A 14,948-nucleotide genomic window follows, 5' to 3' on the forward strand; every position below is an offset into this window, starting at 1 on the left:
CCTTTACCAACAAAGGTTCCATACTTGGATATTACAAATTTATTCGACTCAAAGACAAGCTTGTAGCCATCTCTACACAGAAGAGATCCGCTAACAAGATTTTTATTGACGGAGGGGACATAATGCACGTTCTTCAGCCGCACGATCTTCCCCGAAGTAAACTTCAGATCGACCGTGCCAACACCACGAACAGAAGCACTTGAACCATTGCCCATCAGCACGGTTGAAGTCCCTGCGGTCTGATAAGACGAAAACATGGAAATATCACCGCATACATGCACATTAGCACCCGTGTCAATCAACCAGTCAGGAGAATGACATACTGAAAGAATAGTGGGAAATATACCATACCCAGCATCCTTCATGTCAGTGTCTCCAATGACAACATTAGCGGTCTTGCCGCCTTTCCCAGGATGACGCTTGTCATAGCGATTAGGGCAACTAGGAGCCCAATGATCAGGATCCCCACACACATGACAAGCACCTTTCTTCTTGCCATTCTTCTTCTTGAAGTTCGTGTGTTGCACAACCTTGTTCTTCCCATCAAACTTTGCTTTTCCATCAAACTTGCCCTTGTTCTTGAACTTGTGGGGCTGGAAGTTCTGCTTCTGTACCACATTGGCACTAGATCCTCCCTCAATACCTCGAGCACGTGTGTCCTTTGCTCTCGCCTTTTCTTCCACATCAAGAGTGCCAATGAGATCCGGGACGGAAAACTCCTGCCTCTTATGCTTCAGCAAGGTAGCAAAGTTCCTCCATGAAGGAGGAAGCTTAGTGATGATACCTCCGGCAACAAACTTGTCCGGTAGCATACAACTGAAGTGCTCAAGTTCTCTAGCAAATGACTGTATCTCATGAGCTTGCTCAACCACGGAGCGCTCTTCAGTCATCCTGTAATCATAGAATTGCTCCATGATGTACAGCTCAGTGCCAGCATCCGAGACCCCAAACTTGGCCTCGAGTGCATCCCACATATCTTTTCCATTATCAATTGACGCATAAGCATCAACTATGTTCTCACCAAGAACACTCAAGAGAGCAGCCTTAAACAGAGTATCCATTTTCTGAAAAGCTTGTGCCTGTTGAGCATCAAGCTCTCCTTCAGGTTTGCCGAGAGTGGCATCATAGCAACTCATGGTTTGAAACCATAAGACTGCTCTCACGCGCCACCTCTTATAGTGGATACCCTCAAACATAGGAGGTCTCATGGAAGCAGCAAAACCACTCGGGGTAAATTGCCTATAATAAGGTTTTTGAATTGTTGGAAATATGAGCAATTTACCGAATGATTTTATTAACAAAAATACTAGATAAAGCATGACTAATATAGTAGAGATAAAACAAGTCATGCGTTCGGACAGAGAGAAGGTAAAGAGCATCTGCATATATGAACTTGAACTAAACACATGTAGAATAGACACTAGATGAAGTTGCATATATGAAGTAGAACCTAACACATGTAGGACGGAAAGTAGAGCAAAGAACCGTGTCATGACATCTAACAGAAAGAGCAAGAACACGTACGGGACAGCAGCAGTGGAAGTGCTGGACTTGGGGTCGGTGTCCTTGCCTGCCATGTCGTCGAGGAGATCATGGACGTCAGGGAAGAAGTCATCGTCGGGGAAGTAGTCGTCGACGACCGGATCGTCCGTGATGAAGCAGCCAGTAGTCGCGCTGAGCGCTCCCCAAAAACCTTATCACCCTTCTCCCGTACAGGACTCAAAAGGTGCGGTTTCGAAGGCCTACTGTCCCGACCCGTAGTGCACGCCGCAAGCCGGGATGGGGAAGATCGTAGCAGCAGCGCAGTGCTCAGGAACTTGTGGCGAGAGGAGGAAGAGGTTCTGGTGCGTCTCTCTGGGAGGAGCGACCTCCCTTTTGTAGGCGCAAAAGAAGGAGGCGAGAGGGCAACGACGGTCGCGGCAAAAATTTAGATATCGGCTCGGCTCATTCCCGCGTCGTGGCGAGGCGGGCGGTGGAGGAGGAGCGCGCGTGGATATCCCTATTGTTCTCATACTCGTACAAGTGGAGAAAGAACCTCCCTTATAAGAAGGTTCAACTCCCACTAAACTAGCAATGTGGGACTAAACTTTAGTAGTATCCCTTGCCTTGCACAAATGGGCTAAGTGAGTCTCTAGGATTTATTAGGAATTTCTGAAACTGCTATTGGGTTAGGCCTAAAATAGACAAAATTCCAGCAGTTTATGGAAGATTGACAAAAAGAGAGATAGGATCATTGCAGCTAGCCCACAATGCGCTTGAGAACTTTAAGCATGGAGCCAGCCAGCGGCCCAGCACGCAGCTAGAGCGTAACTACGCAGGCCGAGCCATTTCTCCTTTCCCATCTTGACAGCCAAAGAGACTCGGCGCAGCAGAAAGGGGATCCATCTGCAAATTGAACTTTTCCACACTTTTGGTCTTTTTGATTGGCAAAGTTGCAAATATTCCTACTTTCTCCCTCAACAAATATTATATATTCCTAGTTTCACTGTCGATGAGCTATAGGAAATGCTGGATGATCATTCAGCCAGACAGAGGCGGACGAGGGATCTTGATCCGTGTCTACTGTTCCGTACCAGCTGGATTCGTGACCTTTTCCACAACAGATGCATACTGTATGCAGCTCAATTCATGCCCATTGTACATGTACTACTACAGAATCCAATAATTGATTACAACCGACAAGTTCTTTATTCCAAGTTGTGTATGCGAAGAACTCCTCTCCGATTAAGATAGAGTAAACCAGAACGAAGTGATCAGTTGCACCACACGTCGGACTCGGACACCTTCTGGAACATGACTCCATGCATCCAAGTTAATTAACCGAATCACACCTGACAGAACCAATCAAGGTGCTTAATCAATATAGCATTTGCTTCTGCTTCGGTTGCAACGACGTGCCTAGTGTTCGTGGTATAATATACTACCTCCTAGACCTAGACGAGAAACGGAAAACCAACGTGTTGACCCAAGCAACCATGACGACCGCAAAGAGCTGCCAATCCAAACCTGGCCGTGCTGCTGCAGATTTTTCAAGAGCGTCTCAGGCTAGACAAACTGGTACATCCCTAGTCTTGAAAATGTACATAAGTTTAAACACAAACCTTGCATTTTTTTTATTTCTGAAAATAAGGTTAAAGCCCCCGGCTTCTGCATCACTGTAGTGCACACAACCAACACAAACCTTGCATGGTATCCCTGCAAAAAGAGCTTATCACGGTGGCTCAAAAGATCACAGTAGCTTGAAAGGATGCTGGAGATGTGTACTGCTGGCCAGGAGAGCATCAGAAAGCAGTTCAAAAAAAAGAAAAGACAGCATCAGAAAGCGATCACACATAGATCTCGCCACGATGAGATGCTGGATCCGATGAAGGGGGCATAGTTTTTCCTCGCAAAGGCAGGAGGAGCACATATTTTACTACATGATCCAGCCAGCCAGCACGGGACAGAAGGAACAGAATATGTGCTTTCGGTTAAGAGAATGGGATGACAGAGAGAAGACAAAGCACCAATAATCCTATGCCGTTTCAATAGTACCTTTGTCTTTCCATTTAGAAAATAGCACGGCAGTATCTTTGTCAATTAGGGTTTCATTTCAAAATAGTCTAGTACATGAAGGATGCCATTAGAAATTCAGTTTGAATTATCTAGCAAAGTGATGCCCCTGCAAACAAAGTCAACTGATTTTCTTCTTCAGTGACGCCCCCTCGATTGATCAATGGTGTGTCTGTGACTCTGTGTGGTGGTATATATGATCCCTCCAGCATGTGGCCGGATCCGCGCTGACAGAAGCAGCCGGTCGCCGGTGAGTTCACTGCTGATCGAACAGATCATGGATGCAAATTATTGTTCTAACTTCTAGAACAGCTGCTTCTCAGAGCTCCGGATCTTCAGATAACTCCAGCTACGTGCAGCACAAATTACGCCACTCACCCTGCTGCAGCTGGCGAGTCGCTGGCTATCATGCCTCCATTACAAGGGAAGTTACTAACAAGATAAGTGGTGGACCTTGACACTTGACAACCTGAGCATTTTGATGCCCACATTTTGGGTACTCATAAATTATGCGCTAGCTCAATGAGGCCCACTGATTGCATGCGCTAGGCTTGTCTGAAATCCTTGCCTTGCTTTGCTCTCTCATTGCGTTGCCTTGCAACGGGCCATCTGATTATATATGGCCTGTCCCGGAAAATGCCTGTCACTTTTCAACCGTCATCTTGCATTGGGAAAAGAAAGAGAGTTTGAGAGATTTTTATCCGTTTCCAGTGAGATGCGCACACCACACACCGTGGCCAAAAAGAGATGGACAAAGTGATGAGAAAAGTTGGTATAAAATCGAAGAGAATGATTTAACCAGCTTGGATGGATGGATGCCCTTTGTCTCTGGACCTGCTTCACAATTATTCTTGAGCAATCAACGGCTGGAAGGAACCAGCTGGTGCCGATTTGGGCCAGTGGTATATGGAATAACGGCGCTTTCCAGACATTAAAAGCACAAAGTGCTTGTGACTGGGAAAAAATGGGAGCCGGATCACGTAAACTTTCCATCTTGGTCGACTATGTTTGTCTAGCTACCAAGCTGCTGCATTCTGTATTTCAGCTGATGGAAGTAGGCGGGTAGGGGGGTTAGGGCTGTTGAAGTGTATATGTGAATTGCCTAGCCTTTTTCATTAGTTCGAATTTTTGGTTGCGTTGGCCAGTGCATGAAACTTAACTTGGTATCAAGGCCTAAGGTCTTGGATTCAAATCCTGGCTTTTGCAGGTTATCCACTCCGCCAAAATCAACTTCATTCCATCAAATTCATTTTGAAAGCAGTTTCACCACGGAGTTGCAACTTCATCGAACAACAATTTATCATGTTTGGCTTCCAGCTAGCTCTAGCTTCAAGAATGAAAATTTTGGTGGGGAATTTTTGGTTGGTTGCGTGAGGTAGGAAATAAAACGAATAAGTGTCCACTTACTGGTGAAAGTTATGGTAATCTCACCGCAACTCCACAAGGACCCATTGAAATTAGAGTTTTCAAGGCACGCGCACGCGAAGAGCTTCACCGAAAACAGGAAGTTGTACCTCAAATTCTCTCTTTTTTTGGAGAGAAACGTCATGGAGCTACCCCGTTTAGCTTGCATTTTTTTTCATAGCAAAGCTGAATTTTGGTGAGTGGGGCAGTCCCAAACAGGCCCTAAACATGCAGATCGTGTAGTCCGGACACTATCCACCAACACCGTGCATCAAAAGTTCATGGGTCAGTCTAAACATCTGAATTCCCATGAGCCCGCATTGCAGTTATTGGAATAAAGAAATGTGATTCTTCAAAATGGACACACAAAATGTTCGCGCACATGTCCGGTTGTGTGCGTGGACAACGTTTAGGGGGCGGTCATCCAACCCTATGCACCAAATGGCCACACCTTTTTTTTCTTCTATATCCGAAGTACTCAAAGTAATTAAAAATAATTAGCATCCTTCATCCATAATCATGTTGCACAAATATTTCAATGCAACAATAATTCAAATATAAATATTACAATTCAAACAAGAAGTTTTGCAATAAATAATTCAAATTTGAATTCAACTTATTTTGACACATTTTTTAGTTCACCTCTTGGAATGCCCACAGATGTCAACCAGATTATCTCCTCGATGGTGAATCTTTTGATGCCATTTGGATAAAATCCTCAAATTTCATCAGATTCTGCTTTGGAAGTTAGATAGGATCACTCGTGTGCTCAAATTTCAGACTATGGCAAACTCTCTCACCCCCATCCTTCACAATCATGTTGTGTAAGACCACACAAGCTGTCATCACCTCCCACAATGTCTATGCATCTTATAGTTTTGCAGGTCCTCGAATAGCCACAGTACAAGCTTGGAACTCTTCAAATGCCCTCTCGACATTCTTTCTAGATCCTTCTTGTCATTGGGAAAAGTGAGATCTTTTCTCACCCATTTGTTTAGAGATGGTCTTGATGAAGATTGCGGTGCAATTCTGGTAACTAGAGAATCCAATGATTCCAACAACACACTTCTTCCACATGAAATAGTCATTAAGGCCCGAACAACATTGTAGAGCCGATCAAACATAGTTTTGCACATCCGGAATCGAAGGTGGAAATATGGTTGAATACTGCATTGGGAACAAAGTAGTCTTCCATCAGCATCATATGCCCTCATGTCTTATTCAGATTCAACACTTGACGTCCCTTGATTGATCTCTTGGAATTGAGAACATGCTCCTCTGCATGTTTTGCATCTTCAATAAACGATTGCATCATCATTATTTCATCCTCATAATCATCCTCATCTGTTGAGGACAAATCCATAAACTCGGTGTAGAAGAAATTTGTGTTCGAATCCATCATGTTTGCTCCAGACTAAGAAAAAAGTAAAAAGAAATTGTCTATGACATTTGTCCGAGCACTTGTTGGGCATGGTGTCCGCCATGAAAGGCATCTGCAGGGGCAGGCGGTACTTGCGGCGGCTAGACCAAGGAAGAAGGGAGGCGTGAACAAGCAGGGGGTGGGCATCTGTGTGGAGCGGTGGCGGTTCGGCAAGGCTTGGGCGGCGACCTGGGTTGGACGCCATCGGCCTGTCTGGGAGGATGAAGACGGTCGGTCCTAGGAGGCAGGCACTTGGATGTCACATTTTTATAGTTTCCAAGGAATTTGGTTAAATATATCTTAGTATTTTTTCCAAAGATTTTTTTCATGAATGTAATAGTGAATGTTTTGGGTTTCTGTTTTTTTAACACAGTACAGACGCAAGCGCTCATACATACGCACATACACTCATACATATGAATGCACACACGCACATCCTACCTCTATCAGCACATTTTGAGAGACTGAGCCGACATATCATCTTGAGATTTACGAAGTCATTGTAGCCGCATCGTCGTCGACGGGAACGTCTCCTCCCACTGAAAGCGCATCGCCAGGAATCCTGAAATAAACCCAGAAATAATGCGAGCACCAAGACTTAAGCCTGGTGGGCTGCGATACCACTGTCCCTCTAACCAACCAATCACAGTTGGTTCGCATTTTGGATTTCTGTTGGAAGGTAAAAAGAATTAGTCTAGGGTATTTTTTGGTGGGTTGAATGTTTTAGGCCTTGCTTGGAAAACCTCATATGAGATGTAAATAAAATTTCCGGCTTAAGAATCACCGGTCACCACCAATAGCGCCTCTCCGGTAGAAAGGACGGCGGGCGACAACTCCAGTGGTCGCTATAGCCATCGCAAAAAGCCAACGTATCGTCTGGTCGTCACAAGGAAAAACACCAACACGGCCGAGTCCATGGGCACCGCCCGGCTGCGGTGGAGGCCATTCGCGGCCTCCTCACCGGCGTCCTCCGCGTCCTCGTCGCCGTCCTCATCGTTCACGACCACGGTGGACCCGCCGGCGGAGTTCCTCTGCCCCATCTCCGGCACGCTCATGGCGGACCCCGTCATCGTGCCGCCGGGCCAGACCATCGAGCGCGCCTGCATCCAGGCCTGCGCCGCGCTGGCCTTCTACCCGCCCGCCGTCGCCGGCCTCCCGTCGTCTCCCCTCGTGCTCATCCCCAACGTCGCGCTCCGCTCCGCCATCCTCAACTGGTGCGAGCGCCTCGGCCTGCCCCACCCTTCCCCTCTCTCCCTCGACACCGCCGGCGACATCGTCCGCCGCCTCATGCCGCCGCGCCAGGAGCAGAGGTCGCAGGTGAACTACGAGCCGGCCCCGCAGCCACAGCCCTCCTCCGTCCGGACAAGAAACCGCTACAGCGTCGACTACAGCGCCCGCGACGACTTCGTGCAGGAGCCGAAGCCGCTGGAGGAGGAGATCATGGCCGTGCTCGGCGCGGACGGCGCCAGCCCCGCGGAGCAGAAGGCGACGATGGCCTCTCTGCGGCAGGCGACGCGGGAGAGCAAAGAGATGCGGACGCAGCTCTGCACGCCGCGGCTGCTCGCCGCGCTCCGGCCGATGCTGCTGTCCGCTGACGCCGGCATCCAGGTCAACGCGGCCGCGGTCATGGTGAACCTGTCGCTCGAGGCGGAGAACAAGGTGCGGATCGTGCGGTCCGGAGCGGTGTCGCCGCTCGTCGACGTGCTCCGGGTCGGCCACCCGGAGGCGCGCGACCACGCCGCCGGCGCGATCTACAGCCTCGCGGTGGAGGACGAGAACCGCGCGGCCATCGGCGTGCTGGGCGCGATCCCGCCACTGCTGGAGCTGTTCTCGAGCGGCGGGGCCGGCCACCGCGCGCGCCGCGAGGCCGGCATGGCGCTGTACCACGTCTCGGTCGCCGGGATGAACCGGTCCAAGATCGCGCGCACGCCGGGGGTGGTGCGGACGCTGCTGGCCACGGCGGAGGCGCGGGACCGCGGGAACGAAGCCTACGCCGACGCCGCGGCGCTGCGGAAGCTCGCTGTGATGATCCTGGCGAACCTCGCCGGGTGCCCGGAAGGGAGGGCCGCCCTGATGGACGGCGGCGCGGTGGCGGCCATCGTGGGGATCATGCGCAGCGGCTCGGCCGCGCCGGGCAGCGCGGAGGAGGAGTACTGCATATCGGCATTGTACGGGATGAGCCGGGGCAGCCTGAGGTTCCGCGGGCTCGCGCGCGCGGCGGGCGTCGAGGCGGCGCTGATGCCGGTGGCCGAGAGCGACGGCGGGGTCGGGCGGGACATGGCGCGGCGCACGCTCCGGGCGATGCGCGGGGAGGACGACGAGGTGGCGCTGACGGCCTCCGGGATACTCGGGAGGGAGTGGGACGACGCGAGCGTGGTGTCGGAGGGGATGGTGTCGCTCCGGCGGCCGCCGCACCACCGGAGCAACTACGCCGGGCCGTCCGGGTCGAACACGACCCAGTTCTGACAAAGTCAAAAGTCTCCGCTCTACCCACGCTTCTCTCCTCTCTCTCATTTTTTTTACAGTATACTTCTCTGCTCTTGTTTATTCAAGTGTTTGGAACAAACTGCATTCGCCATTCGTGTATCTACCTGCTCCGGTGAATTCTTTGGTGGAATTGAATGTAATTTGATTGGATCTACGTAGGCGTTGATGATCCCATCTGTGATTGTAATTGTGATTAAAGAAGAAACTAGTATGCAAACAATTTGTGAAACTGTCGTGTGGGTTCGTGACACAAATGTCACATTGGCATTTTTTTCCCGTCAGCCTCCGACGTTCTTTACGGTTGTGTTTCTCTGTCATTGGTGCCTATCTTAGCTTCTGAATTAGTACTTACTACTCCCTCCGTTCGGAATTATTTGTCTCGAATATGGATGTATCTAGAACTAAAATACATCTAAATACATCCATTTCTATGACAAGTAATTCCGAACAGAAGAAGTACATTTAATCACTCCCTAATTCACTCTCCATGAGCTGATTTCGGCTGCTTTTCCTGGGACAAAGATTGCTTGAGCGTTTGGCTCATGTTACCGCCTGATGCTTTGCTGACTAAACACACTTGTGTTATAAGATCCAGAACACCATCACTTTACTTTCAAACTGTGTAACGAAATTCGCATTTGCTGCTCAGCGATCAAGCTGCGTTCAAGTCAGACTCGCAACCTTTTTTTCTCGCAAACAAAAAATCCTTTTGAATTGAGAAAAGCATTTTTTGAACACAAGTTGCAGGTCGTACAGCAGAGAAAAATCTGGTTTAGTTCTGGCAATAAACAGCGCCTAGTTGCAAGAAAGAACAACAGAAACCGGTCCAAGGTCAACTAAAGGTATTCTATTTCAGTAGTACTCCCTCCGTCCGAAAATACTTGTCATCAAAATGAACAAAAAGTCCTCTTTTATTCATTTTGATGACAAGTATTTCTGGACGGAGGGAGTACAACTCAGCTCGAACAATTCAACACGTTGGCGCGTGCCAGAAGGATCGGAACGAAGACTTTGTGTAAATTACCTCTTCCATAGAACGATGCGCTATTATTCTAGTAAAAGAATCTAATAGAGTACGAACTAACGTCGCAATACATGCTTCCATCAGCAAGAATGGGACTTGATTACCTCATCAAAACTCCATTTCATACACCATCTCTTGGTGGTTGGTGCAACATGTGACAATACTATTTACTATATTGCGGAATAAATGTTGCTTTACAGTGCCACAACAAAATACCACCAGTGCACCGTAACCCTGCCCCATTTGGTACCCTTGAGAATACCTACTACAACGACGCTTTCAAACGGTCACGGTACGGCATCCTGTGCCACTATGCCCAAACCATAAGCCGGCTGTGGCAAGAACAGCGGTTCTTGGGCTCCGCGGTGAGGACATAAATGCCAACAAAGGCGATATTATGTGTTTATTTAATCCCGTATGTCATTACAGTATGTACAGTTTTGACGTCTTTCAGAAAGCATACCCAAACATGCTAAGGATATGGATTTCAGCAGCATTCCGCACTCACAAGAACATCACAGAGCCCTGGTCCCTGCATAAATCAAATGTATGTTAAGGAACTGTTCAAAATGGGGATCTACATATAGATTGGCACTACAACATACTATGTGTATATATGTCGTGAAACTCAGATTTGAAAGGTTTCGTGTAACTCACCTTCCATAATCAAGATACTGTGAAGGAGATATAGGTTTAGGACCCCCAAACCAGTCGATCAAGAATATGTTTTCGATTTCCAGTTTAAAGATCTCGAAGTGGTGGTTCTTTGGCCAACCTGCCAAACAACAATACATGTATGTTTAGATAGTAAAAACACCTTACTAACTTATATTGGCCATATATACAAGGAAACGGTAAATATATCTTTACCCTCCATTTCAGGGTGTTTGCTGAAAAGCGCAGCTTTGGCCAAAGCCGCTTCAGGTGACTTATGGTCAACCACCTTCAACTGCAAGAACAGTAAATGTTACTTCAGGTTGCAATTACAATTATTTTTAAGAATTGCACATCATAGTGGTATCTGGTCTCCCAAACATACAGTCACATTCTATAGATGTGCATTTTAGGAGGGATTACAGAAAGCTGTACATCTCTTGTGCTTCAGTGCTTGATCTCACATCATGATGAACTTGTCTTTTTTTTTCTCATCATGACAGATATTTTAAGAGGCATAGCTTGCCAGGCTCAAGAAAAAATGTTTAGGCATTAGAACAGATAGACCCAATACAATTTTTTGTTTGTCACAACTATGGAGGCTAACAGCACCAAGTTGTCACTACGATGCTTCGAGGTTGCTACTTCCAAATATGGTCAAGTTCCCCACTATACCCCTTCTTTCTACCAAACCATGAGAAAAATACAAAAGCATTAGAATCACTAACTGGCAGTGGCAACAAAGAAGTGTCTATGGATATACTTATGAGGAGTAAAATTAGGACCCGGGACTGTAAACGTGAGAAAGCACAAGGATAATGATGATTCCATAGTTACAACAAGCCTAGTACTAGATTTGAAGATAGAAACCAGAAATAGAGCATTGAAATTCATGCCAAAGTTAAGCAAATATATGCAGCAGGGAAATAAAGAAAGTGAACAATCATCTTATGATGGATGTATGTTGTTATTACCTTTCCAGTAAGAGTAAGTTTTGCACATGTTGGGTTTTCAGGATCAACCTTCCCACAAGTGCCAAGAGGGAACTCACTAAGGGTAAAGGACGTCCTTTCATCCTCCAATGCATCTCTTGCAGTGGGATCCAGAGTAGTCAGATAAAAGTAGGGAATTCCATGGCTCTCACCTGGTACCCCATCACTATATGAAACTACATTGCTGTGTGCAGAATAAGCATGGAACTGAATCAGCAATCAGTAAAGACTCTAAGACAAAGCATTGGTGATTAGCCAAAGTGCAAGAATTAGGAATTACCCAAATGGAGCGCCACTTAGATCACTTGATATTGTGCTGAAAAGAAAACGACAAAGCATTAGTGAGTGCCCCAGTCAAATAGACACTAATAATGCGAGATTGAAGTATCATAATCATAGCAAGAACCAAACAAGTCTGCTAAATTCCAGTTCTAAGATCTCTTTCCCTCTACACATACTGGAGATGGCGGTGATGTTCCGGTTGCAATCCGCCTTCCCCTCCACCGAAAATAACCTATGAGCAAGTGGAATTATCTTGCCATGATCTCCAGCTTTGGGTTGTTCTAAACATGTAATGTGATTCTACACTTACAGTTGCACTGTTTGTTAGCTACTTATTTGTCCGTGGTTTTCTTATTTCAGAGTCGATTCACTGTGAGTTATGACCATCAGTTTATTGTATGGACTATGGAGATTGAGTTCTCACATGATTGGAGCTATTTTCATTACTTCCCAGCAGAGCATGTGGTTCAAGCTAGTTGTTTGTAAAAACTAAAAACCAAGAGATGGACAGTTATATATACTGAACTCAGCATAACAAACATCGAAACCTAGCTGGTATGTTGCAACTTAGCATAGTCTCGGTGAACTCCGAGTCATTATTTTATTTAGCCAAATTCTACTCTGAAGTAATTGAGTTAGTTGGGCACTCGGGTGTGTGATACCTGACTGCTAAATCATTATCGCAGACGTGTACAAAGGACTCGCAGAAAAACAAAGGACTCCAATTCTCCAAAGTACCGCAACAATTTCGCAAACTAGTCTTCGAGCAAATTACTAACTAATACTCGTACTTCAATTGCGGTTCAGCGGATATGCTACCCAAGAACAATTCTGAACTAGCGATAACCAATTCGATTAAACCGCGTGCTGCTAAAGAACCCGGTTACCAAACAGGGATCAGAGAGAGAAGGGGGGTGGTATTTGGCGGGGAAACCTGAGGACGCCCCAGGTGTTCTGCGCGGCGAGCCACCTGGCGGTGGCCGCGGCCTCGGACGGGGCGGGCTTGCGGTCGCGGGCGACGAGGGGGCGGCCGGCGACGGCGGGGGCCGGCAGCCGGAGCGCGAGCAGGAGGAGGGCGGCGGCGAGGCAGGCAGGGGAACGCATGATTCTCTCCTGGTGGCTCCTTGCTTTTGCGGTTGTCCTGTCGTGCGGGAGTGGGACTTGCTGCCCTGCCCGACGGCGACGTTTTATAGGCCCTTTTCCCGTTGCAGATAGGGAGGACGAACAGAATGCAGGATGGGGATGGATGGGCCGCATTTACTCATGCGTACGAGTGTGGAACTTCTTGTTTGTCTGTTTTTTATGCAGCATGGGAGCCTGGAAAAGGGATTGAGATAGCGAATATTCATTTCCGAGCCCGACCTCATCTACACCCTATGAATAGTAAAAAAAACTAGAAAGTTTCTTTTTTGAATTTTATTGGTGTGGAAGATGTTTCAGTGCGAAATTTCACTTCGTTTGAACATCCGAATAGCTCTCAGCAAAAAAAAACTAAATCGATCCGAACAGTCTTTTCTGCATAGAGCTACATAGATATCCAAATGAGCTGAAATTTTCCTCAAACTTTACACACTGAATCATCTTCCAAGCAAAAAAAATCAGAATGTTTCGAAATTTTCTAGTATCTTTTTCATTTTACTGTTCATGGCGAGTGTAGATGAGCTCAGGAGCAAAGTTGCCCCTCCCTTGAGATAGTGTCTATCTCGTCCAGATTTTGACTTGAAAACTACGAGAAAATGAATTGAGAATTTGTCTTTAATTTTGGAGGGATTTTGCATAAATAGTTCAACACAATTGATTTGCTATATTCTTAGCAGAAGTTGAAGAAAAAGACTAAAATAGATATGCTTCCTACCCTCGCGAGACAACCCACAATCCTACTCGTCTGTCCTCATTGTTTGTCTCCAATTTGGTTTCTCTGCCTCTCGCTGGGCCGCCAGCGGTCCGCCTCGTCTCCTATGGTCCTTGGACCACGGAGGCGCAGTGGATCCCGGCCCTTGTCGGCAGAAGGGCTCCGTTTTTAGGTGTTTTTCTGAGTTTTGTTAGGGTTTGTGCCATGATCAATAAGATGAGGCACCAACGGCTTCTTGAAGATGAAATATGGTTCTCCCGCCTAGCCCCCGTCCTGGTGATGCTTCAAGCATCGTCGGAGGGTGTGTGGAGATGTGTCTCTGACGGATCTCGTAGGATCCGGTCGGAGTTTGCCTTCACTGGATCCTTCTGGATCCGGTCTTCATTCATCTACGTCTATATGTCTGCAGATTGAATCCTTTCGATCTATGCCTCTCTTCATCGGCGGTGGTTGCTATTCTGGTGTGCTAGTCCTATGGGGCCTTAGCACGACGACTTCCCGACTGTCTACTACAACAATGTTTGCCCGACTCCGACGAGGGAGGGGCGATGATGGCAGCGCGCCTTCGGCTCGCTCCAGTTCTTGTAGTCGTCGATAGGTGATTTACGGACCTAGATGTAAATTTTACTTCTAGTGTTTTTGTACTACCTTGACAGTTGATGAATAGATCAGAAGTTTTCTTGCCAAAAAAAAGAAGTTGAAGAAAAAGACTAGAGAAGGCAAGAGCGAAGGTATGTGTCGTTGGGCCGTTTTGCGTGTGTTAAATTACAGTGGGCCTTTGGCCAGTGTGGGCTGAGCCTAGCTTAGCTAGGTCACGAAGGAAATATGCCCTAAAGGCAATAACAAAGTTGTTATTTATATTTTCTTATATCATGATAAATGTTTATTATTCATGCTAGAATTGTATTAATCGGAAACATAGTACATGTGTGAATACATAGACAAAACAAAGTGTCCCTAGTATGCCTCTACTTGACTATCTCGTTAATCAAAGATGGTTAAGTTTCCTAACCATATACATGTGTTGTCATTTGATGAACGGGATCACATCATTAGAGAATAATGTGATGGACAAGACCCATCCGCTAGCTTAGACAAATGATCGTTAAGTTTTATTGCTATTGCTTTCTTCATGACTTATACATATTCCTCTGACTATGAGATTATGCAACTCCCGAATACCGGAGGAACACCTTATGTGCTATCAAACGTCACAACGTAACTGGGTGATTATAAAGATGCTCTACAGGTGTCTCCGAAGGTGTTTGTTGGGTTGGCATA

General features: G+C 46.9%; 2 protein-coding genes across 2 annotated transcripts; one reads left to right on the forward strand and one right to left on the reverse strand.

Moving 5' to 3' along the window:
* The first annotated feature begins 7,025 nt into the window (after positions 1-7,025).
* Positions 7,026-9,083, forward strand: LOC123152078 (U-box domain-containing protein 41-like). The gene has a single exon (XM_044571687.1). It carries the CDS (start codon positions 7,292-7,294, stop codon positions 8,840-8,842), a length of 1,551 nt encoding a protein of 516 aa, XP_044427622.1. The 5' UTR covers positions 7,026-7,291; the 3' UTR covers positions 8,843-9,083.
* A 959-nt stretch (positions 9,084-10,042) lies between these two features.
* On the reverse strand, positions 10,043-13,040 carry LOC123151035 (protein CREG1). Its single transcript, XM_044570819.1, has 6 exons — positions 12,750-13,040; positions 11,814-11,849; positions 11,516-11,717; positions 10,758-10,836; positions 10,545-10,662; positions 10,043-10,419 (listed from the first exon to the last, which is right to left on the reverse strand). Exons 1-6 carry the CDS (start codon positions 12,917-12,919, stop codon positions 10,392-10,394), a joined length of 633 nt encoding a protein of 210 aa, XP_044426754.1. The 5' UTR covers positions 12,920-13,040; the 3' UTR covers positions 10,043-10,391.
* Between the last annotated feature and the right edge of the window lie 1,908 nt (positions 13,041-14,948).

The sequence above is a fragment of the Triticum aestivum genome, chromosome 7A (assembly GCF_018294505.1).
Source record: "Triticum aestivum cultivar Chinese Spring chromosome 7A, IWGSC CS RefSeq v2.1, whole genome shotgun sequence".
In the NCBI taxonomy this organism is placed as follows: Eukaryota; Viridiplantae; Streptophyta; class Magnoliopsida; order Poales; family Poaceae; genus Triticum; species Triticum aestivum.